General features: G+C 44.2%; 1 protein-coding gene across 1 annotated transcript in view; it reads right to left on the minus strand.

The window, feature by feature from the left end:
• Positions 1–26,767, minus strand: part of BARD1 (BRCA1 associated RING domain 1) — a 581,961-nt gene that overhangs the window by 60,441 nt on the left and 494,753 nt on the right. Inside the window, exon 8 of the mRNA XM_078680597.1 lies at positions 23,410–23,545. Coding sequence (XP_078536723.1) covers positions 23,410–23,545 — 136 coding nt within the window. The remainder of the gene's footprint in view (positions 1–23,409; positions 23,546–26,767) is intronic.

A 26,767-nucleotide genomic window follows, 5' to 3' on the forward strand; every position in this document is an offset into this window, starting at 1 on the left:
CAAAGGAAAGCCGAGATCCAGCTCATGATATTAAAGTTCCTGATCAATTGTCTAATAAGAGAACAAGATTACCCGTCTAAAGATCCCGCCGAAATGAGAATCCTGACAAGGTGGAGTGATAATATAGCCGAGGGTAAGCACAAGACCGTCGGTGCCATGGAGAGTATGTACAAGAAAATTCGTAAAGAAATAATAAGGTTACACGAACAACGTAAAGCAACACAAGTAAGCGAGAAAGAAAGTATCTCTGATCCTGAAGAGGAAGAGAACGAGAATCCCGCCAGAATAGCGTATGTAGGAAAATCTAGATTTCCAGATCGCCATTTACGTCTAGAACGTAAGTCTACTTTCCATCATCCAGCACCAGAACAAGGTTCTCTAGAACAAGTATTTCAAGCTACCGATCACATTCTGAAATCACGAGTCGGTTACAGTGAATTAAGTACTATGCATGAACAAGAACTAGCCCGATCAGCAGTCCGATGGATTACTGATTCTACCACTTTTCCAGACGAAATAGTGGCACAAATGTTCCTGAAATTGTCCCCAGCCGAGCAGCGACTGGTGGGTACGTATATGATCCAGCACCTCATTACTTTGTATGAGGATCAACATTCTGATCCAGGTCCGTTGCACGATGTCCTGAACGAGTTACTCCAGTATAGATGGAGAGGTCTAGGTACCGATTTAATCAGTATCATTCTAGAACAGCGCCACAAATATAGAACGTTCCTGAACCCGCATTTTGTTCATGTCTCACCCCCAGAAAGTAAACCATTCTACATAGACAGACAGAATCCGTTACGAGAAGTCCACCCAGTCCAAGGGGCGGGTGGCGTAATGCAACGAGTGTTTGTATACACTCCGATTTCAAAGATGGAACTTCTTGAAATGAAGAAATTAATTCCCTGTCATGACAAAGATCCAGCAGGGTTCCATAGAGAATTAAAAGACATGCTCCGTATGGGAGAATACACTTACCCAGATATCATTAAAATGTTAAAGGTCCTGTTACCCGCAGGGGTGTATGAAAAGCTAAAGGAAAAAGAATGGGAGGTGGGAGAGAAAAAGATAGATTGGGCAGCTCTAGAAGCTGAAGACAAGGCACGAGTACCAGGTACCGGTCTTGGAGATAAATGTAAAGAATTACCAGAATTATTGATTCAAGTTTTACCCAGATTATTGACAACGAGAAAAGAAGACTGGGATGCAATCTCAGCCTGTAAACAGAAACAAGACGAAGATATTAGTGATTTTTATTCTAGATTTGAGAAATGTTTCAGTATTAACAGTGGTCTCAAGACAAGTAGTGAGTCATACCCTCACCTTTTCGTTACTAAATTAGTCGAGAATTCAAGTCCACAAATTAAAAATCGAGTTCTGAAAGTCGAAAGCACCTGGCAAGCAAACACCCCGTCCCAAATGCTCCAGATGCTCCAGTATCACCAAAATAGAATCAGGGAAGAGCAAGAACACGAAAGAAAACGTATGAAAGACACGAAAATGAAAGTGCTAGTTGCACAATCTATTCCTCAAGACAGTCAGAAGAGGGGTCCGAATCAAGCCAGTCATCCTGCAGCTCCCGTTAAAGGGAACTGCAATTATTGTAAACAGCCAGGTCATTTTATAAATGAGTGTGCAGTCCTGAAACATAATATAGCTACTGGTAAGACTAAAGAAAGACCACGTCCGCCTAGACAAGAACAAGTTTCACAGACTCCTCAACCACAGAATGCACAACAGACAGTTACCGCACCGCAGCCTATTGCTGCAACACAGCACGTTACATCGCAGATGTACCAGTATGCACAGTCTGAGTATCCAGAGTACCAGCCATATTCATGAAACAGCCTAGAGAGGGAAGTAGGCTTGCCTCTCATCGAGATACCTGTAGATCAAGAAGGTCCCTATGTTCACAGTCAAGTATTAGGGAAAGACAGAAAGTTTCTGATCGATACAGGGGCAAGTAGGACCACAATTAGTCATGCCGAAGTTCCAGGGGCTCCGCTCTCAGGCTCAAGAAATGTTTCCCTTGGATTTTCAGGAAAGCCAATAGTTAATGAGATATCTAAGCCAGTCACTCTAGAAGTAGGTCCATTGTCCCGTACTACTGATCTGTTACTTACTAAGTCATGTCCAGAAAATCTATTAGGCATTAAGACACTGAAAGAATTAGGTGCAGTTATTTGCTGTTCCCCAGAGGGAATACGTCTGTTCCTACGTGACTTTAAGGGTCACTATGTATTACGAGATTTTGATTCAAGATTGTCTAATGTTCCACAGCACTTATGGGCGCAAGGTCCAACTGATGTAGGTTACATGCAAATCACACCCCATCGTGTGACTCTCAAACCAGGTGTAGTGTTACCACGAATCAGGCAGTACAGATTGCCACCCGAGGCTGTAGCAGCCTTTTCCAAAATTATTGACGAGCTCATGGCTCAAGGAGTAGTTGTAGAAACTGACTCCAATGTATGCAATTCTCCGATCATTCCAGTCATGAAACGTACTGATCCAAATGCACCCCCAGTATATCGATTAGTGATTGATTTACGAGAGCTTAATAAATGTATTATTCCTCAGTACCCAGTTGTTCCAGACATCTCTTCCCTGTTAACAGCCATTGATTCCGAAGCCATGTTTTTCACTGTCATAGACCTCAAGAATGCATTTTTCAGTGTTCCAATTCATCCAGACAGCCAGTTTCTTTTCGGATTTTGTTTAAATGGAAGGAGCTATATGTTCACACGCGCTCCTCAAGGTTTCACAGAAAGCCCTAGTATTTACAGTCAAGCACTCAAGAGACAACTAGACAACATTCACATGCCAACTGACACTGCCCTACTCCAGTATGTCGATGATCTACTGATCACAGCCCGTTCTGAACGTGACTGCGAGCGAGCATCACTTACAGTCCTGTATTTCCTTGCCGAGATGGGGCACAAGGTGTCACCTTCGAAGCTTCAATTCTGTGTCCAGCAAGTGGTATACTTAGGACACTTGCTGTCCAAGAGGGGTAGGCAGTTGACACCAGACCGTATCCAGTTAATAGCGAGTCTTCCCCAGCCCAGAACCCAGAAGGAGGTACGTGCCTTTATCGGCCTTACTTCTTATTGTAGACAATGGATTCCCCAGTATGCATTTCTAGCCAAGCCACTGATACAGTTAACGACACAGGAGGCAGCCGTATCGACTGTCCTCCCTTGGACATCTGACCATACACTTAGTTTCAACGAGTTAAAGAAAGCTTTATGTCAAGCTCCAGTTCTAGCTACACCGAACTACAGTAAGCCTTTTACACTTTTTGTTACTGAACGCGAAGGTACAGCATTATCTGTTCTCACACAAGATCAAGCAGGACAATACAAGCCCTGTGCTTATTTTTCGAGCACATTAGATCCAGTCGCCCAGGCGTTGCCTGCGTGCCTCAAGTCAGTTGCAGCCACAGCACTAGCTATCAGACAAAGTGATTCCATAGTTTTAGGACATTCCCTGACAGTACAAGTTCCACATTCAGTAGAAGTTCTTTTAAACCGAACACAAACTCAGCACTTGACAATTGCACGTTTAACAGGTTATGAATTGACACTGTTCCAGCCACACATAGAAATTAGACGCTGCAACGTCCTGAATCCTGCTACACTGTTACCATCAGTTAGTTCAAATCCAGACCCACATGACTGTGTGGAAGTAGTCAATATTACGACAAAGCCAAGACAAGACCTGACAGACATTCCGTTACCAGATCCCGACCTGACACTTTATGTGGATGGTTCATGTATGAGAACTAGTACAGGAGAACTAGTCGCCGCGTATGCAGTGACTACTGACACCGAAGTTATTGAAACACACCGTATTGATACCCTGTCCGCTCAAGCAGCAGAGCTAGTCGCTCTGACACAAGCCTGCATACACGCCAAGAACCAGAGAGTTAATGTTTATACAGATTCACGTTACGCATTCGGAGTTGTACACGACTTCGGAGTGCTCTGGCAGGAGAGAGGTTTCATGACTTCTCATGGAACCAAGATTCAGCATGGTCTCCTTATTCAAGCCCTGTTAGATGCCATACATTTACCGACATCTATTGCCATCATGAAATGCAAAGCACATACGAAAGTTACTGACATTATTTCCCAAGGTAATGATCTAGCAGACCGCACAGCCAAGCTTACAGCACAGACTCCAGACATTCCAGTTAACATGACACATACTCCAGATCCGATTACATGCATGACAGTTAAGGACCCTACTCAAGATGTCATAGATATCCAGTTACATGCTACTCCCGACGAAATCAAGAAATGGTCTGAACAAGGAGGGGTCCAGACAGATCAAGGATGGTTAACGAAGGGTAGAGCCACATGGTTTCTCCCCGATTCTATGGTTCAAGTCATTATCAATACCGCACATAGTCCAGCACATTTAGGAGAAAAAGCTATGTTAGACAGTATCCAGAACATTTGGTTCAACAAGCATTTACGAGCTGCAGCCAAGCAGAAAGTCCGTACCTGTATGATATGTTGTCAGTTTAATCCAGGTAAAAGTGTCCCGGTGGAACAAGGTGGTTTCCAGCCCCCTGACCACCCTTTTGAGGTCCTCCAGATGGATTATATTCAGATGGAGCGATGTCGAGGTTTCAAGTATGTCCTTGTAGTTGTATGCGCTTTATCCAGGTGGACAGAAGCATATCCAGTCCCAGATTACACAGCCGCGACCACTGCCAAGCAGTTGGTTCGTGAATTCTTCCCTAGATATGGACTCCCTAGAGTCGTATATTCTGATAACGGTCAGCCATTCTCATCCGAACTCATGAAGCACGTTTCCCTGTTGTTAGGGTACCAGTGGAAGTTCCATTGTGTACGCCATCCTGAAGCAGCTGGTCTGGTTGAGAGACATAATCAGACCCTGAAAATCCGTATTGCCAAAGTTTGTAAAGAAAAAGGTGTGGACTGGCTAGTAGCTCTGCCAGTCGCTTTGTTTTATATGCGCATGGTTGCACATTCCAGATCAGGTCTGTCCCCGTATGAGGTCGTATTCGGCCGCCCCCCTAATATGTGGGGTACTCCTAGACCCCGAAGTATTACCGATGTTCCATGTAATATGCTGACAGATTACCTAGCTTCCTTGATGTCTGCCCTCAACTCATGTCGTTCACAGGTTGCCGCCGCATTTCCAGACAATACCGAGGTGGCACCGCACGAGATCGTTCCAGGCTCCTTGGTGATGATCAGAAATTTTGACAGATCAAGTCCGCTGGAACCACGTTGGAAGGAGCCACGTCAGGTCCTCTTGACCACCCGTACTGCCGTCAAGTTGGAAGGCAGAAAAGGATGGATCCACCTTTCTCATATTAAACTTTTTAAAGGATTGAAATCCGTTTCTAAAAACATTTCCCAGGATTCGAAAGATTGCCAGAACATTGTTTTAAAGGACTGTCCCGCAAAAGACATTATTACAACCCCTCCCTGGTTAGAGAAAACTCCGCAGCAGGAGTATAAGTTAAAGCTCAGGTCTAGTAAAATAAGTCAGTCAGTTTGATTGTATAAGTCCTCCCCTAGGTGAAACGGTTAGACTGTTTCTGACATGTATAAAATAGACCCCCATAGTGAGAGAGTCAGTCGAAGTTCAATTCAATGTATCGTTTTTCTGAGTTTCGTATTATTCATCAGCATCTTGATTTCCTGCACCAGTTATGCGTTCTATCTGTATTTTCCAGTTCCTCATGTAAACATGTCTGCTAATGCTACAGTAGAGCACACGTTTAGTGATCTGCCTCCTCACGAATATTCATACCGCCTCGCTATGCGCAACAACACATTTATCCGTATGTTACATTACTCACACCAGACCAGCAATGCCACTAATTGTTGGGTGTGTGGTCGACTCCCCCCTTTCCGGACACCGAAGGGAGTTCTGCCACTCTTTCCTTATCCATTCTCACACAATGGTTCGTGTGGAGCATGGTCCACGTTAACGTCATCCTCAACAGATATGTCTTTTCTTAACAGTACATGTTTTTCAGACAAGCAAGGTTTCCCCCACAGAACAGGTTTAGATCTAGAAAATGAAGTATATAATTTAGGTAATTATTCGTCGAATTTTATGGTCCTGAATGTTCAGTCTGATACTACTCCAGACTTACCTGCTATTTCAGTACTACCTGTCAAAGGCGAATTATGTGTCCGTAGTTATGGTTCCATACATGTAGGTCATAGTGAATGTACTACTGTTATCCAGTATAGTGACAGTGGGAAATCTGTTTTCAAAGCTTCACGTCATTCTTATTTTATTTGTGGTCAGACCGCATATGTCCGTCTGCCCCTCGATTGGGAGGGAACCTGTTACATTGCCTTCCTACTGCCACCTGTTTTCCTAGCCCCATCTGATTATCACAGAAACACACATCTAGTACACATTAGACATAGAAGGGAGTCCCCAATTGTCGATTATACTGAAACTACTCTAGAACAGTATACAGATTTCAATAAAGGTTTCTTCTTCTTTGTAGGACCTGTCCAGAATAGTAAACTGATCCGTAGGTTAACAAGAACCCTTGAAGCTGTAGTAAATGAGACTGCCTCTGCTCTAGGTAACCTAACCGAAGAACAATCTGCTATGAGATTTGTCGTTTTGCAAAATCGTCTCGTCCTTGACGTCATACTGGCCGATAGGGGCGGGGCCTGTAGAGTCATCGGATCTAGTTGCTGCATTTTCATTCCAAATAACGCGCCGTCTGTTTATTCAGCTATAACCAGACTCCATAAAATTGCCCATCTGTTACACCAAGATCCAGGCACCTGGACATGGTCCGGTTGGTTCTGGAATATAATTTCCGCATGGGGATGGAAAGTCCTGTCCTTTCTAGGTATTGCAGTAGCAATCATATTCAGCTGCTGCCTCTGTATACAATGTGGCCCTGCGATTTGCAGCATGTGTGCTACCTCTTGTATTCCTAGTCCCAAGCCCCGTTCTAAATCCCGTTCCAAGACAATTCGAGACGAGCAAATGGTACTGTATGAAATGATAGATGGTATCATGAAAATTGATGTTTCCTGATGGAAACGTAGTGACAAGGAGGGAATGTGGAAAAGTAAAATTTTGCCATGTTCTGTGTCCCTACGCCTCATCCATCATATGTCATGTGTGCATGACCAATATGCATATGTTATTCCCCATGTCCGATTAATGACGCAATTCCAGTTGTGTCCACCTTTAGTATGCTAGTTTCCAGTCTTCGTGAATACTACGAATATCAGGCCTATGTAAAGTAATGTTGCCACGTTTCCCAGTGTGCACGTTATTCCATTATAAAGTCCCCGTTTCCAGGCCTCAAAAGGGCCCGGACCACAGATTCAACTCCTGTCTCCTGAAGCCTCGTTAAGGAGCGGTACAGCCCCCACCTGTATCCTCGACCCTTCACTTACTTCCTGCCTCGCAGTGCCCGGTGCAGCTTGGCTCTGCCTCTGAGTCTGCCAAGAGTATGTTATGATTCCAGCTATCAGTTCAGTCCTTCTTCTCTGCATTCCTAAGCTACTGAACTGCATCAATAGTTTCCGTCATTGTCTAGCCTTCTCGTCCCCATGTTAGAGAAATACTGTATTTAATGGTCATTTAGTATTCTTCATCACGCACTACATGTAGAATAATGCATGGTCCAGCTTTAGAATCAAGTTAGCCTTTCCCTTCATGACTCCTAGTTTATATCAACATGTTCCCTAAACATCAGATACCAGATAGGGTTTAGGTACATGTCGCTCCGACCCTCCAGACTCTAGTCTCTGCTCCTAGCACAGAGTTCATAGCCCCCAGCTTCTCCTAGTAACACGCCATTGCCAATTTTCGCGCACCATTAGGTTAGAGGTCCCGGCTCCTTAGGTAGCCCCCTCCAATGTTTCCGCCCCATTCATGACATATTCTGTTACGTTTGCATCACATGTCTATGTATACTCCCAGTTATACCTACTTTTACTGTTATCTCTCGCGACTGCTACGCGTCCCGCCTTCTGCTCCACCCACTGTTACGCCTACTGCAATGTAATGCTATGTGTTTGCGCTATGTATATAAGTCAATGTATTGTTATTAAATGTTAGCGCGCTCATCCCAGATCAAGCCCCGGCAGCTGCTGGGCCCCAGTTGTCCTGCTGGGTCATCCTATGCAGGTTGTCCTGATCCTGTCCTTATGCTGTAATAAACCTGCAGAAACTCCTACTACCTCGAATCTTGACTCTTATTTTATTGAGCTATCTGTTATTCATTCATTCATTCAAAAATAGATCCGGTATTATTTATTTATATACCACAATCTGCTGATGGTCCGGCAATCTTAGGCCGTCACCACCAATATGATCTTCACATTGTGGTTGACCCTAGATCTGATAACCCCATTTCTATTGTTGAAACTCCATCCTTAGAAGTCATTTTAACTAAATATAAAAACGTTTTTAGAGATGAGTTGGGTGAACTCATTGGCTATTCACATCGCATAGTTCTCAAGGACGGCAGCTCACCTGTACAACACAAAGTAAGGAGAGTGCCCTTTGCCCTGCGAAATGAGGTCAAGGCTACTCTTGAAGAGATGCTTCAAGGGGGAATTATAGAACCCATTGAGGCGTCCCCTTGGGTTTCGCCCGTTGTGATCTCGCAGAAACCGGACAACAAGATCAGGTTCTGTGTGGATCTTCGTTCCCTCAACAAATGTGTCGTGGCAGATGTCTTTCCCCTACCCAACATAGGAGAATTAGTATCAACCCTCAAAGGAGCAAGGTTCTTCAGTAAGTTAGACCTCAAACATGCCTATCATCAAATTTGTTTGGACGAAAGCTCTAAGCATTTAACTGCCTTTATCACCAGTGAGGGCACATTTCAATTCACCAGGCTACCCTTTGGACTAGTTTCAGCTGCTAGCGTATTCCAGAGACTTGTTTCTGAAGTTTTTAAAGGTCTTGATAAAGTACTATATTTTGAAGACGATATCTTGATTTATGGTAATTCCCTACAGGAACACAACAAAATTTTACAGGATGTGTTAATCAGAGTGGATGAGGCTGGGTTGACTCTAAGAAAAGAAAAGTGTGCTTTTCTATTGAGAGAAATTGAGTATTTAGGATTTTGTTTATCTGAAGAGGGTATTAAACCCAAGAAAAATTTACTCGAAGCCATTGAGTTAGCACCCTCCCCAGTTGACAAGGATCAGCTTCGGTCCTTTATGGGCTTGATAGAATTTTACTCGAAATTCGTAAGAGACTTCTCATCCAAGACTGCTTCCCTGAGATCCTTACTAAAAAAAGGCGTAAAATTTAACTGGACCCCTGAACATGAATCCTGCTTTAGACTTATCAAAGGAGAACTTAAATCGGCCAATGTTCTCACCCCTTTTGACACTGCTCGGTCTTCCATTCTCATGGTTGATGCCAGTGCCATTGGCCTTGGTGCGGTTCTCTTACAAAGGCATGGTAGCGCTGAGAGAACCATTGCTTTTGCGTCTAGACCTCTGTCCTCCTCTGAGTCTAACTACTCGGTAATAGAGCGTGAGGCTCTTGCCGCAGTCTGGGGAACAAGTTACTTTCGAACTTATCTATGGGGTTACAAGTTTGTCCTGCGTACAGACCACAAACCCCTGTTGAATGTGTTAGCTCCTGGAGGGGCTGGTAAAGGTTCCCCGAGATTGGCGAGACTGGCTTCCCGTTTGCAGGATTATCAGTGTGAGATCGAATTTGTCCATGGGTGGAGGAATGTCCAAGCGGACTGTCTGTCTAGACTTCCCATTCCCTCCATTGATTCCGACTCTGGGATTCCGTCTGATGATCTTGCGGTTGCTGTAATGGAGGATGTTTTATCAGTGGGCGGTGGTTCGTTTTCTCGTGATGAATGGTCTAAAGGCATGGCTGAAGATTTGACCTTGAAGGCTGTCATCGGTCTTATTTCCAATGGTACTAGGAGAGAAAGTACTGTTGGTCCTTCAGTCAGACCCTTTCTAAAGATCTTGGACAAACTTTCTTTGGAGGGTAAAGATGTGTTGGTGCGAGGTGACCGTTTTGTCCCTCCCTTTTCATTAAGGAAAAGGATTTTAGACTTGGCTCATGAGGGGCACTTGGGTCAAAGTCTCACTCAACGCCGCGTTAAACTGAACTTTTGGTGGCCCTCTATCGACAATGATGCAGTGGATTGTGTTACGAGGTGTGGTTTCTGCAAGGAAGGGGAGAAACGCCTCAAAGTCTTGGGCTCTCAGTCTACGCAAAAAATTGCTTTTGAAAATACTCCCTGGCATAGTGTGTGCATTGATTTTATAGGACCTATGAATGAACTGCCTATTGATTATCGTTTTGCAATTGTTTTAATCGACTGTTTCTCTAAATGGCTGTGTGTACACTTTGTAAAGGAAATCACCACTGATGCCACCATAAAGTTTCTGAAAAGCACTTTTATCAATGAGGGATACCCTTCTGTTCTCATTTCAGACAATGGGACTCAACTCACGTCTTTGAAGATGACTGATTTTGTGAATGAGTGTGGTATCAGACATCAGAAGACCAGTCTTTACAATCCACAAGGCAATGGCATATGTGAAAGGGTGAATCGCCTTGTCAAGGGTGTAATTCAGATGTTTGTAGAATCTGGCTGTTTCTCTACAGAGCGTGTCCAGGAATTAGTATGGGCTTACCGCTCCACACCCCATAAGAGTGGTGAAAAGTCTCCCTTTGAACTTATGCGTGGTCGCACGCCCGTGGGCAAATTGAACCCCGCATGGTTGAAAAGTTCTAATAGCGATGTCCCTGCAATTCATGACAGCATTTCCTTGCCCATTTCTGTTGGTGACCTGGTTAAAGTTAAGCCAGGAAGATTTGCGAAAGGCCTCAGCAAGTTTAGGGGTCCCTACAAAGTCAAGAGAGTTTTCCCTCACTTCATTGTTCTGGCTAACGGTGAAAGTTGGAATTACCGGAGGGTGGCCCTCTACCAGAAACGCAAAGACTTTTCTTCTGATGATCTGCTCCCAGCTCATGATGATGGTTGTAATGGATACTTACTGTCTTCTGGTAACTCTGCCCTGCCCATGCCCTTGCCAATTGAACGGGGGGAGGTGGGTGGTGGTGATGCTTCTACCTCTTTGCGTACACATCATAGGGGCCCTGTGGTTAATTCTGCTCCTGCTTCGCTTGTTTCTACTTCTATTCCTGCATCTGTCTCCTCTTCCTTGGCTGACGTTGGTTTAAGGAGCTCTCGCTCTCGTCGCCCTCCCACGTACCTGAATGACTATGTGCACTAGTATGTTTTCCTTTTCATGTGTTTTCTTTCCTTGCAACGAGGGGAGATATGTTGTACAGTGCTTGGCTTCTTTCTCTGGCCAGCACTCTAGATCCTTACCTAAGTTCTGAGTTCTGGAACGCTCCTTCGCCCTGTTGGCAGTTGGAGCTCTGGTTGGACTGGGGGCTGACCTACCTTCATCTGTGCTGCAATAAAACTCCTGCTTTACTTACCTGTTTGTGGAGTCCTCTTCATTTACAACACAAAACTAAATAGTAAGAGAATTACTTGAGAGAATTCTCGCCGTAATATGAAAAACAGAATTATGTCCATAGATGGATTTGAAATGCGACACCCACATGTCGGCAGAGATAGTAGTGCTTAAATCATCCTTCTGTCTAACAAGGGGGTCACCAGAATAACTATCTTCCACAAACTTCCTGTATCCTTCGTTAAGCGCGCAATAGTTAATTTGCTCCAGTTATCCGTCTTAATTTCTTACTACCTTGCTTTAAGCACTACTTTAACACCCCTATCTCTGGGAGGATTGTTAAGAGCAGCCCTTAGGCACTTATTTACAGCTTTACAAGTACTATTAAACCACCTCGGTTTCATGTTCAGACCGAAAACAGAAGGAATCAAAATAAATGTTTTAATACTTTCCCCCAGTATAATGAATGCATCCACATTATCCTCTTGTGTCGTAGGTTCAATCAACAATGAATTAAGAAAGAGGGCACTGTCAGAGCTAACCAGCCATATGAATAAATAATTACAGTCGATAGCCCACCACTTAAGGCACAGCCCTTTATCCACCGCCCTGGCGCCTATAGGGCCTGTATAGTTAGAAGAGAGTTCGGTACTCTGTATATCAGAGTGTAGGGGTTGTGATCGCTAGCACCAGGGGCGGCCTTAGGCATGTGCAAGCTGTGCACCTGCACAGGGCCACCAAACCCCAGGGGCCACCACGCCAATATATATCCTTAATATAAAATTCCTCTGAGGATGGATACATATTTGCATGGCGGCCCCCTCTTCACTGGCCTCTGGCCTCCGCACTCCGCCCCGTCCGGACCCCCTCTTCCGGGGCCTCCTACCTACGCTCCCTGCCCAGGGCCGCCATGAGCCTAAAGCCGCCCCTGCTAGCACAGTTATCCACTGTTATCCAGACTCAATAATCGGGGGCAGAAGAAGAGATGAAAATATAATCAATCGTGTTTCCCTACCCCGTCCAATGAAGGCAGGTGACTAACTTCAACCCCTGTGACTTCAATGTAATGGACGATCTCGCGATCACGTAACTTCCTATGTACAATTTCCCCTCCACACTCTGCTGGTGATAAAACTCATCCTTAAGGGAGAAAGGGTTGAGCCAAATGAGACTCGTGACAATTTTAGAGTTAAAATCACCACCAAGAATAATTCTAAAACAATTATGCACCAAAGAGCATTTCTGTCTGAGAAGGCTAATGACATTAAACAGAGTCACAACACTGCTGGCTTTCTCCGCTTGATTAAATGCATTATAAAAATTGATTAAAAAGTAGTAAAAGTATCACAGTGCAAAACCCAAACTACCTGCATGCTAGATCATGAAAGTTTAATCGGCAAAACCTTGGGAAAGAACACGGAGAGCAGAAGTGGAGAAAACCTTACCATCAGTCTGCAAGAATGAGAGGGAACAACTAACAAGCAAAAGCTAAGAAAGCTCTCCCACACAATATCATTCAATGCCCAGGATTTTTGGAACATGTTAACATCTAATTTGTCTATGTAATCTGTATAATCCCTTTCAGAAGCTTTCGCTGCATACACAGTAATATTCCAACACACAAGGTCAAAAGTAGAGGACTGTGGTGCCATTCCACCTGGTGCTTGTTGCGCTCTTACATCAGTCCTTGGCCCTTCCTTGTACTGAACTCTCAGTGGGGCAATATTAATGTGTAGTCAGTCCATCTCAAATAGGCCTGATAATGGCGCAAAGTGGTTGGACACCGTAACAAGCTTTGAATGCGGTTTCCATCTCTTTGTGAGGGGGCCACCAATCGAGGGTCAGGTACTATAGGTGGAGGTTGATCAAAAAAGCTAAGTGGTAAAACACCAATGTTCAACCCCTGAAGCAGGCCAAGCCCACCTTGGCTTAGAATGTAACGTGCCAGGTCAAGATGCCTAAAGTTAATGATTACACAATCCCTGTGGAAACTCTTTTTAGTAGAGCCAATTCATCCCACTCACCTTACCAACATAATATCTTTCAAGTCCCAAATGTTAAAGTTAGCATACTCACTGAGCCAATGGCACACCATGTTCTTTAACTGAGCAGTTGTCTCAGATGCATCAGGGCCTAGTGGTGGGACGCTCCTGAGAATGGCTACGGAAGGTCAAGCATCAGGTGACAAATTAATAACACCTGGTTTCCTCGGTGGGGGCAAAGCCGTAGGAACAGTTTCACCCCGTCCCGCCTTTGCTGAATTCCCTGCCTGACTACTAATGCGGCAGCTGGGTCCTCCCCTGCCCGAATCAAGAAAACAGCTGATGCAGTGTTGAACTGTGGCAGGCGTGACTTAGCAGCGACATCCATGGAGGAGTCTCACTCACAGAATGGTCAGTGCTTAATTTGTGCCGGTGGTTTCCGGTGCTCAGCACTGGCACTTAATTGTCAGCACCGGCTATACGGACAGCCTACCACATGGTGGTGTTTTCTTATTTAATTTTGAGATGAACACAAAGTCAATATACACTGAAAACGAATAAAACCAGCCTCTCATGCCATTATTATAGCGTCTTGTGGCCGGACACTATCTGAAATGTCAAATTTGTAGGATGTCGATGCTTAGGTGTTATGTTGCTACTGTCAATGGCAGCTCTGGCAGGGGCAATGGATGGTGCAGGCTGCAGTAGCCTTCCAAGAAGGGCATTGGCACTTAATTAGTTACAAATTAAGCACTGAGAATGGTGAAGGTTGGCAGGAAAAGTAGGATGCGTGGAACACCTCTACACACCTGAGAAACTCCCCATTCACCCCCAGGGTAGACAGTTTGGCCAGCTCTTTCTTTCGCTAGAGCACCTATTAGCTCAATCAATGGGCTGATGATACATGTCTCGATCATAGACCTTAATTCGACAAATAACACATCCCAGTCCGATTCCCGGCTAAATGCGCTGATAGAACTGGGTAGACGACTTGGCTCGCTTGTGTTCCAAGCTTGAAGATGAGAAAATAAAAACTGGGGTTCCTCGAGCTTCACTTTCCTCTTGGCTGGTGGTCCAATATCGACCCCGGTATCTACAGCGGGAGCGCTATCGCATGGAGTGTTTCAAATGTAGTAAACTAAAGAAACAATATGACTGCACTGGTCCATAGAAGATGAGGTAGGGCCTGCAATCGACTGATGTATAATGTCCCTTGGGCAGATAATGGTGGGTTGACCAAATAAAGTAATGGTGGGTTGACCAAATAACAGTTCGACAAGGTCCAACGGCAATCGTCTCTCAGCCAGATCTATTTCTTTAGTATTTACCCCTACAGCACAGATAAGAAAGGAGTCGACTTGTCCTGCTGTGAGAGTCTGTAGAATGTTTTGAGCATGCAGATTTCTTTTCCCTACGTTTGAACCAAGAAGGTAATGGTTTCACTACCAAGTAGGATCACCGCCTCAAAAAAAGAAGAAATGGACAAAAAAACAAGACTTTAAAGGTCTCACACAGGAGAGGTACCAGAGCTCTCAGAGGAGGTCTCAGAGGAGGCCAGGAACTATGTCACAATCTCAACTGTGCATGCCACTAACAAGCGTTTGCAAGAGACAGGCCAAAAGGTTGAAAGCACAGTACCTGGATGGGGTAGCCCAGCCCAGTCTCCTTGGACTGCAGACGGGCGCAGATGTGCCCCACACCGCTGGGAGGAGAAAGCACTTCTGAATCGTGAAGCACGTAGGAGCCCCTCCTCCCCCTGCTCATGGCTCGGTGAATTGTGGGTAATGTAGTACCCCCACACAAAAGCAAATGCCCCAGGCCACGGGGAGATGAAAGAGCTTATGAAGCACAATGGCGTGGAAGCCCCTCCTGCTCAGGGCTCAGTGAATTGTGGGCAATGGAGTTCACCACACAACAGCAAACGTAAGGGCAGTCATTGAAGAGTATGCCGAGCACAATATGGGTTCAATAGAAAGGCACCCCATACTTTGGGAGGCTTTTAAACGTGTATGTAGGATATGTCCAGTAAAACCTCATGCGTAACAAGGTCCATTCGCTTATCCCAACTCAGAATTCACTTAGGGATCTTGAACTGATATATGAAACCAAAGAAAAGCTACCAGGATTTAAGGACAAAGTTGACAGAGAGATTGGAGTCCTGGAAAATATGCTGCCAATCGGGCTTAAGGTGAAATGTATGGTTGAGCAGGACACTAGCCAGACTGATCAGGCCCAGTGAGCCATGGGAGACATTGCACAGAAACATACAGATGGGAATAAGGAGAGAAATGCCCAGGAGGGCATCACTGGGGAGTTTGTGACATACTACACAGAGCTTTTCTTCCTTTTGCATAGCAAACCATGCACAAGAGGTTACCAGCTACTTAGAGAGAGAGACCCTGGTGTTGCTAGAAAACACAGATATAGTGCAATTGGAGGCACCTTGAGCATCACTGAAATTAAGGCAGCAGCGAAAAGTAAGATTAGTGGCCATGCTCCAAGCAGTAATCGTAGGTCTGTGGACTTTTATAAGAAGTATACAGATATACCTGTGCCACTCCCTGTTATGGCATGTTGAATTACATAGTGCACCAATCACCCGAGAGGTTATCCAGGTGCTTGGGCAAGGTGCTTGGTCTCAAGGTGCTTCTATGAAGGGTCATCAGCTTCTTGAGGAACACAAGAAGTGTGGAGGAGGCTCTGATATGTTGAGGGAGGTTGTTCCATTTCTTGGGTACGACGGAGGAGAATGAGCGACCTCCAGTTTTGCATTTGCGGATTTAAACAAGTGCTTATTATCACCCTATTGAAACCAGACAAGACCCAAAAGAGATACAAACCATCCCATCCATACCATCCGCTTTCTTTCAACCAAAGACAATAAATCCTGGCCAAGATTATAGCAATATTATGGTCAGTCATTCCAGATTACTCAGGATTTATCCTGGGTAGATCTACAACCTGTAATCTACATAGACTATTTGCAATTATTCAAAAGTTCTGCCAAGAGCTAAGTGCAGCTGTCGTCTTACTGGACGTGGCCATACTTTTAGATTTGATTGAGTGCACCATTGTATTCACTGTATTAGGTGGGATGTGGATGGTATTCCTTATTTAAATCAAATGGGTATACAGGGTCCCTGTGGCTAAAATTAGATTGAATAGACTCACATTGAGCGGGTTCACGTGTTATATTACGTATAGCTACCCTAATATAGCCCCCGGTAACATTGTCACCCTTCACCTATATTCTTCCCTACATTACAATTGTAACGGTTTACATGGACTGACCTTTTACCTAGATACAACACTGCATTCAGAACGTAGGTTTTGCCTAGTTCGAATCTAATACATTAAGCATGAGGTTTCTTGGAAGCACAGCGGGACTACCATCTCCTGTATAATATCTATGTATAAAGTTCATGCCCAATGTCATCTTTAGGCCGACACAGTAACATCGCGAGGTAGGACCCCTGGGGAGACCTATGGGTATATATATATATCACATCTTGCTCAGCATAAACAGATACCGAGACTTCCCAGCCGACACACTGAGCAGAGCTGCAGAGGTTCTTGCATGCAGACACTCCAGCTCGCCGTGGTCTAACATCCCTTGCGGGGTGTCTAACTCGAGATCAGGACGGGGTTCCACAGTCTCTCACTTCAGGAAATGGGGTTGACTAAATCCTAGAGGAATTATTGGCTTAAGACCTACGCACATGCTAGGTACACTTAGATACATCTAGTTAGGAAGGCATTGTGGGAGTATGCATTTTTATTATCATGTATTTGATATACTTGTATGTATTCATGATTACTGCAAGATGGTAGAGCTATACCATCCTAATCATCTGACAGTTGTTGCAGCTCATCTATTCTACACTAGAATAACAACTGTTCAATAAGTACTTATTGAAAATGCCCAGCCTGTTTATTCTGTGTATCTCTCTGAGACAGACTAAGTAAGCAAAAGTGACTGAGCAAAAGGTAGTATATTGTTTCCACGGTTTTGAGGGATCAGGGTTGTCATGTTCCATGGTTGCCAAGAACTATTCTCTCCCCGGTAAGAGGAGGTTCTAGTTGCACTGTGAGCTAGCTGATACAGAAGGTTAACATACCCGGTGGGGGTGTACAGAGTCAGTTTGACACCAATCCTACTGTATATGCTGTCCGAACGCGCAAATCCTGTATAGTATTTTTGTAGGAATTACACCACACACGTTGACCAGGGGAGCAAAGCAGATCTGCACAATATGGCTCTGGTAATGATCTGCTTGCTATATTCTTAAGGGAACACTATTCAACTAGGGGACTGTAATTTGAATGCTTTTGGTTTTCTTCTTTTTTAATTTAATTTAAAACATTTATAGAGCGCAGCTGTCGCCTGGCAGGCATCCTGGCGCTAGGGTGGCTACTCCTAAGATAGAAATAGTGGAAGATTGTTTAGTAGTGACGGAGGGACTCTAGGGAAAAAGCCAAGTCTTTATTAGTTTTCTAAAAAGGCAGGAGCTGTGAAGTATGGCGGATGTCGGCGGGCAGACTGTTCCAGAGCTTTGCAGCCGCCACTCGGAATGATCTTCCCCCGATCCTAGCTCTCTTGAATCTGGGTACTGTTACAAGTCGAGCGGTGGCGGATCGAAGAGCCCTGGTTGGTGTATACCAGGTGAACATCCGTTGTAAAGGGATAGGTCCTAGCCCATGTAATGCCTTAAAGACCAAGCAAAGAGACTTGAAGGCAATACGTTGCTTCAAGGGAAGCCAGTGCAGCTCGGCTAGAGCAGCCTTGGTTGAGGATCTTCTGGTCCATCCAAGGGCCAGTTTGGCTGCTGCTGATTGGACACGATGGAGTCGGTCCAGTAGTACCAAGGGAGAGTCAAGCAGGAGAGCATTGCAATAGTCAATGCGACTAAGAATGGTACACCTGACTATCTGCGCTCTAGCGGATAGTGGAAGTAGTGGCAGGATTTTGCGTAGTGATCGCATAAGGGCAGAGCAGGTGGCAACTGTTCTCGAAACCTGTGTTTCCATGCTCAGCTTGTTATTAAGCATGACGCCCAAATTCCGAACACTGGCCACAGGTGACGGATTGTCCGAGTTTTCTGGAAGCCAGAAACCAGCAGGCAGAGGGCGAGGTATGCGGCTGGCTGGGCAGAACAGAACCTCGGTTTTAGAGGAATTAAATTGGAGGGAATTCTGGTGTAACCAGCCAGCAGTATCTCTCAGGCAGTCGTGGAATGCTTCTAAAGTAATAGAGTCTTCACCCTCCCAGGAAAAAATAAGCTGGGTGTCGTCTGCGTAGTTTACTGTGGTTATGTTGTGTGATTTAATGAGAGAGACCAGTGGTAGTAAATAAACATTAAAGAGAATCGGGCTGATAGAAGAACCCTGGGGTACACCGTGATGGACTGGGGAGAAGGCAGATTGATAAGGGGGAAGGGATACAGCCTGTTTCCTGTCGCTGAGAAAAGAGTGGAACCAAATCAGGGCTGAGCCATCAACCCCAGCCGCTCTCAGCCTCTCTAGCAGGATCACTTGGTTGACGGTGTCGAATGCGGCAGACAGGTCCAACAGGATCAAGGCCACCGCGATATGTTTTACTATTGTGCTACTCCTGAGGCGGAAAGCCAGGAGTTTTGTTCTGAGCTTCTTCTCTCTGTATGCAGACAATATCATGCTGCTAGTCAGGCACCCAGGCATTAGCCTCAGCCCCCTGACACAGGAATTTGTAGGTTACGAGGGTCAATCTGGAACTCTGTCAATTGGTCCAAAAAGCCAATTGTATCATGAACTACTCATAATGAGCAGTACAAATCCCACTAACCTGGAAGCAAGCCCCTGTGCGATACATGAGGAACACAGGTCATTAAAAACCATATAAAGTCATAAATAAATAAATTGATGTATCTGTTTAAAAATATCCCTATCGCTCTTACTCACAAGGTTTTGATCAGCTGAGATCCTTATTATTAAAATTGGCCTGGGCTGGGAAGCAAGCCAAGATCAGCTGACGAAAAATCACGGAGCCATATAAAACTGCGAGATTCTCAGCCCTCAACTTTGAGCTGTATTACCTAATGGCAAAGGCGTAAAATGCTACTATTATCAACACTGATTGATAAACCACACTCTTAGTTCTAGAAAATTATATTCAGCAGATTAGTAAAAGAAATCAATATTGCTACATGCATCAGCTGGGTCTGGCACAGATTAATGGGACTTTGCAATCAGGGCAAGATATACTTGACAATACTCCTGATAACTACAATTACGGCTTCCTACGGAACCAGAGGTGGTTAAAGAACTAGATAGTTTTCAACTATGTACGATGATTTGGAAAGAGATGTAAAATGTATGTCTCTATAGTATTTCGAAAATGGGGCAATCTGGCCCCTCTAGATATATTTCTACATTACAGGCTCAAAGATACCCTATCAAAGATGTATGTGTCCTTCTCTGCAAATCTGGGTAAGCTATGCTCACTCTCCATTATGATCTCAACTTAAACACCAAGGGGCCTAATTTCTTGCTTGCACATCCTAAATCTGGAATAAACGCAACCTATTGACAGAGGGGTGCAGGGATAATTGGTAACTGATATAGAACACACAATCATAGATGCTCAGTGGCAGTGCTGCTGCATGCAAACCCAAACATATCCCTAAATGGACACCATAGGACAATACATTATAAATTTCGACAGTGATGTCATTACATTTCACAAGGGTTTGGGGATATGGGATTGGGTGTGGAAACAGACTGTAGGAGGCGTTGACTCACTGGGGCAGACTTCATACATTTGGCATGAAAATGTCTTGACAGAGAAACACTGGGCTAAGGTGTTTTGGGCTCTTTCAAACGCTCAGAGTATGAGCTGGTATCCGCGTCACCACTCCAGTGACTCTGGTAGGTGAAGTTGTTGATGTTCTAAAGTCATGTATGAAATTCTCTGTACTCGCTAAAAGCCTGGCCAAAAGAAGGGTAGTGCTGAGATGCGGTAGGGCCTAAAGATGGCAGACTGATTAAAGTATCTGGTGTTATTATGATAACACAGAGGTGTGTTCCTCTGCGTCCAGGCCTAACCTGGCATAACCAACATGAGCACCAACACTGAGGTTATGATACTATAGAACTGCAGACAAAGTGTTGGAGTCCATACACAAATGTGCAGCGCATACAAAGAAGGAAACAGAGGGGTATGTTACCTGTCCATCACATGATACTTTGTGTGACTTTCTAGAGGGAATGCTCATAGCCCAGCTTCACCCAACTCAGACGTATATTCAAGGAAAGTCAGAGACCCAGAATGGGTAAAGTAAGTAAATGGCAACTTTCTAAAAGTGGCATTTGCAGATTTATAATTTAAAATGCAACTTCACCATAAGATGTGATTTTAAATTGTGAGTCCAGCGATACCAAACTACAAATCTCTATCTTTTCCCAGTTGGAAATTACACCAAAATATGTTTTAAGGCAATCACAATGTTAACCTTTGGGAAAGATAGGCCTTACTGTAGTGAAAAACAAATGTAAAACTCAAATATACATGTTCTACCTTTTAAATACAGTACCCCCTGCCCATAGAGTTGCCTAGGGCCTACCTTAGGGGTGCCTAGTATGCAATAGAAGGGAAAGTCTGGGCCTAGCAAGTAGGTTAACTTGCTAGGTCGAAATGGCAGTTTAAACTGCACACCACACAGGCTCTGCAATAGCAGGCCTGAGCCATGGTTAAAGGGCTACTGAAGTTGGTGGCTCAATTAGAGCTGCAGGCCCACTAGTAGCATTTAATGTACAGGCCCTTGGCACATATAGTGCAATTTACTAGGGACTTACGAGTACATTAAATAAGCCAATGTTACCATGTTTAGAGTACAGAGCATATGCACTTTAGCACAAATTAGCAATGGTAAAGTGCCCGGAGTCCTGAAGCCAACAAATATGAATTTAGCAAAAAGGGGAGGAGGAAGACAAACTTTTGGGAGACCCTGTAGAAAGGGCCATTTCCAACAGAGACCATACACACATTTGCAGCACATGCACTGAAGGTGACAGAAGGGTATAGTAACTGAACATAACATTATACTAGGTATGGGTGCTCATATTGTATGAGTTATGACTCAGCCCAGTGTTCGTACTGCCAAGGTAAAGCACAAGGATTGAAAAAAATAGAGTATTTCTCTGTGACCTGGGACACGGGCTATAAAGTTGAGACTTCTTGTTTACTTTTTTTATATTTTTTACTATTTAAGTTGTTTCTTATGAATACTGAAACTGATTTCCACAATCATGTAAACTTAAATTGACATGAAGAACTGCACTTATGACATGGCATTCCGTACCTCCAAATATTAAACAGGTGCAAGTTGAATAGCGGGTTGAAAATTTTTAAATGGAAAACTATTTGATAATATACACTCAGTCCTTCTGTTCTGCAGACTGATAGACGCAAGGCATGTTACCCAGACCAGAGGGCCTGCTGTAGACAGCCTGCCAAATTTGGAAATAACTGCCCAGCTGACCGCCATTTCTTAAAGCATTGGAAGGAACCACCATCATGACAGTTCCTGTCAATGCTCTGTGAATTTTGGTGCATGGCTCCGTCAAAATAATGGGGCCACCCACCAAACTGTTTTCTTTTGTATTTTCAAAAAGAAATTTGCAAAGCGTGATTTTCTTTTTGAAAAACCAAAAGAAAACGTCCTCCTCGCCATGGGAGTCTTGTCCTAATACAAAATTTCTGACACCACGCGAACCCACATGAGTGTTAGGAACACCTGGAAATCAGGACTCGCTATCCTACAACGATTCCCTGCCCAAAACACGGCTGGGATGGAAGTATAACCGGCAGGAAGGATCTTAGGTAAGTCGTGGGTCACAATCCCGGACGAAGAAACACGTGTTGGCTGGATCAACCACGGAAAGAAAATTAAATCCTAAGAAGTTGTGTATAAAAGAATAATGAGCCATGTTTTTTATTATGAACAATGTAAACTGATAACCATATTATGTGTGCTAGGGCGTGCAAGTAGCCCCAATGTATTTGTGATCCTAGAATTCGGACTTTAGTTCACTGTAATTTTATTGTGGATTTAGATTTTGTGTCATTGATGTTTGCGCTACATTTTCTTGTTTCCCTTTCCAATCTTGTCTACCCCATTTCTATAAACGGCTCCTTTTACAGCCCCAATGCCCGTGTGATCTTAGTATTCTGACTTTGGCTCACTATAATCAAACTGAGGATTTTAACTTTCATTTTTATGACATTTTCTGTTATTCACCTCAGTGTTACACTTTCATGGAAAGAAATTAGTTCAAAGTTCCCAGTATGCCTTTTAAAACTTAACAAAATGGATAAACTAAGATATTTTTTAAATCAAATAATCATATCAGTCCACGTTTCCCATCTTTTCTGCTGCTGAGTTTCACCTAGTGCCATGTGAACATGTAAGATACATTTCAATATATTTGGCAACGAGCAATTGTGATAATTTATACACGATTTTATAATGGATAAGAAGGAAACAGGTGGCAGTCCAGAGCACATGAAGTGTTTCCATAGGATTCATGCACAAAGTCCTATTAAATTGCTAAAATTAACAGATGGTACATCAATTTAAAGTGGCTACGGAAATACACCGTTAACCATTTTACAGAAGCCAACGAAGTTTTTTAAGCAACAATAAAAAAAAAGAACTTCGAAACTGCCATTTGAGAATGGCTGGCAAAATTTAAAAAATGAGAAAAGGAGTGCGCCTTAGGCTCTATGATTATGCAATTAAATTATTCGTCACAAATGATCTATTGAGCAGCAAACGTTATGTCACGATTCTAGATTGGTCATTTTGATAGTAGACATATTGGCGAAACTTAAACATATGGCACAGCAACTTGGAAGGCACAGCCCTATTATGTCAACCAACTCTTAACCAGGGTGAATTTCTACTACAATGAATAACCGAATGAGCAATCCTTACCGGTGTTGTTAAACTCGGTACACCTCCCCGCCTTCAGGACTCCACCAAGCTTGCTTAGAACTTTCTGTTGAGCAAAACTGAGGCCACTTCCCATTAAGACAACAGGACCCTCGCGCTGTTGGCTCAAGATCACCGGCTGCAGAGAAGAAGAGAAAAGGAAGCAGAACTTATGTACCAATATCCTTTAATGCTGCCCCAAAATAAAAGTTACTTACCGCAATACTATTTCTCAATCACAATATTAAACTTCAGAAATTAAAACGTCATAAACGTCTCCGCTTTTGAGCTTCATGACGGAAATTACCCTATGTTAGATTTGAGGGTCTCTAGTTGGCAGAGGTAGGTACCTTTGACCAAATAGGGATCCTTGCATCTAGTCAGGGTAAGGGGGTACACTCCTAAAATAACCCCTGCTCACCCCCTTGGTAGCTTGGCAAGAGCAGACAGACTTATCTAAGAGGCAGTGTGTAAAGCATTTGTAAACACATACAGGTAACCCAGTGACAACACTACAGATGGACACCACACAAGTTGTAGTATAAAAATAAGTATTTTATATAGACTTAACACAAGACCACAAACAACAAAAATCCACAATTCTGTACTTTAAAAATGGTAGAATTAGCTTAGATCTCTTTAGATGGTAAATGCGACACTGAGTTCAATGTACCTTTCGATGTGTAACGCTATACAACAAAAGTGTTGCAGGGATGGTGATGTGTCGGTTCCTTACATGCAAGAACGGTGATGCGTCGGGTCCCTACTGATGCGTTGGGGATGTGTCGGTTCTTCTCGGCGTGGGGAGGTGATGCGTCGGTTTCTTACTGCATTCCGTGGCTATGCGACCAGCAGCGTCGTGATGCGATGAAGATCCGGTGCGATGAAACAAAAATGGTGTCTTCTCTTTGATGCAACACGATGCGTGCACGCCAGACGGCCGTGCGGCGACAACGATTCTTCTGAGCCACGACAGGCCCTGTGACATGCTTCTCCGGTGATGCAACGGCGACACTCTTCTCCGGTGGTGCGAGACGCTTCGGCGATGCGATGCGACAGCTGCAGCGGCGACACCCTTCTTCAGTGATGCGACGACAGCGGCTGCGACATGCTTCTCAATGATACGGCGGCATCTAAAGCGACAATCTTCTCCCGTGATGCGAGGCGCTTCTGTGAGGAGATCGACAGCGGCGACACCCTTCTTCAGTGATGCAATTAAAGCGGCTGCAGAGGCGACACGCTTCTTTTTCTTGAGTCACGCTTCCAGCTCCTTGCGATACGCAGTCCCTCAGAAAGCCCAACACAACTGCAGGCACTTACAAAGAACTCTTGGGGAGCTGGTGGGTGAAGTCTGTTATCCCTGAAACTTCAGCAGGAGTTAAGCTCTATCTCAAGCCCTTGGAGATCCTTTACAAGTTGAATGTAAGTAGCACAAAGTCCTTTCTCCTTTCTTTGGCCGTCAGGCAACCACTGCATGCCAATTTCCCCAGTCAGCACTCAGCTTAGGGATAGTCTCTTCCTTAGTTCCACTTCTGAGCAAAGGTTTCTTCTTGTTTCCCAAAAATGATCTAAAGGTCTTGGGTCGGGGTCCCAATATTTATTCTTTCCTTTCACACTGCAGGCCAGGGACATCAGACACACCACAGGAGGTGGAGCCAGCATTGTGGAGGGAAGGCACAGCCCTATTCAGGTCCCTGGTGCAACTCCTCCCTCCCATCTGCATGCAGATCTCTCTATTCAGCCCTGTGCTGACTCACCCTGTTTCCAGGAATCCCCCAGCCCCTGTCACTTAAACTCCAGACAAGGAATACCCAACCTAGCAGAGGCAGGCTTGGGTAGTTAGACAAGAAAATACCTACTTTCTAAAAGTGGTATTTTCAAACACAGAATGTTAAAGCCAACTTCACTAAAAGATGTATTTTATCATTCTGAGTCCAGGGATACTGAACTCTAATTTCTACCTAGTTCCCTGCGTCAGTTGGGATTATAAGCTGTAATAATCAAACTGCCCATTCTGGCCTATTGGGAACAGGTAGCCTTGCAATAGTGAAAAACGAAAATCGCTGTAATTCACTATTATGACATGCCACACACATCAGGGCTTTTCTTACCTTTTACCTACAATGCACCCTGCCCTTGGGCCTACCATAGGGGTGACCAATATGCAGAAAAGGGAAGGTTTACGGACTGGCAAGTGGGTGCTATTGCCCAGTCAACATGGCAGTACCAGACTGCACACAGGCTCTGCAATGGCAGACCTGAGACACACTTTTACATGCTGCTTCTGTGGGTGGCACAACCAGTGCTTCAAGCCCACCAGCAGCATTTGGTTTACAAGCCCTGGGCACTGTACTAGGGTCTGACAAGTAAACCAAACCAGCCAATCATGGAGTCACTAATCCATAGATCAATTTACCATATGAAGCACTAGCACTGTGGCACTGGACAGCAATGGCACAGACCCAAAGCATCTATAACCAGCAAAAACACATGAGGCAACAGCAAAAAGTGGTAGGGACACCCACACCAACAGTGCCAGGTCTTACACCATATACACTGCAATTTGTATTAATATTAAGTAATGTCCCACAGAAGGGAAGAATGAAAAAGCAAAACTGAACGTTCAACACTTCAGGCTTCAGATTTCTAGAGTTCAGAAGTGAACCACTGACATTCCTCTATCTACTGGCAGCTTAACCCAAGTAAATGAGATACCACATCACTATTAAAAGAAGGCAGTGCAGCTGCTGCACGGTCACTCTTGTTAGGTTGAAGCCTACCACTAAAGACATCTTCAGGAGATTCAGAAAGCTTCCTTGGAAACGCATTCCACCCATGCTTACCATTGGCTTTGTGATTGTTACTCACATTTTCTGGCTTCCTATTTGCTAGCTAAATTTGTTTAAGGCTGTTCAGTGAGATCGTCCCTCCCAAGGGGCAAAGCATTTTCACACCAACTGCCCTTGTATTCTTCTACGAGTGCTTTTTTCTGTACTCAGGCTTATACATCTTGCTATTATCTTGTCACAATTGCTATGCCTTTAACAACAGCGGTCAAATGTCAGGCTCTGTCTTTCAGGGTGAGCTTGGTGTTTACTTTCCTTTCTCCGGCTTCAAAGTGAGAGGATTAATGAGACAATCTTGCTGGATACTGAGTAGGAAAGGGTTTGTTTTTCGTACACACAATTTAAATGAACTTTGCAAGTATTTCCGAAAATATCAGAATTAGGAACGCACAAATGAAACACATTTGTTGTTAATTCTGAAGTGTACTAGAAGCAAAAACGTCAATATGATCAAAGCAAACCAATACACTTAGGTGATGCCATGTCCACCATTTTCATTTGTGCTCTGTATAGGT

This window comes from Lissotriton helveticus, chromosome 3_1 (genome assembly GCF_964261635.1).
Source record: "Lissotriton helveticus chromosome 3_1, aLisHel1.1, whole genome shotgun sequence".
Taxonomy (NCBI): Eukaryota; Metazoa; Chordata; class Amphibia; order Caudata; family Salamandridae; genus Lissotriton; species Lissotriton helveticus.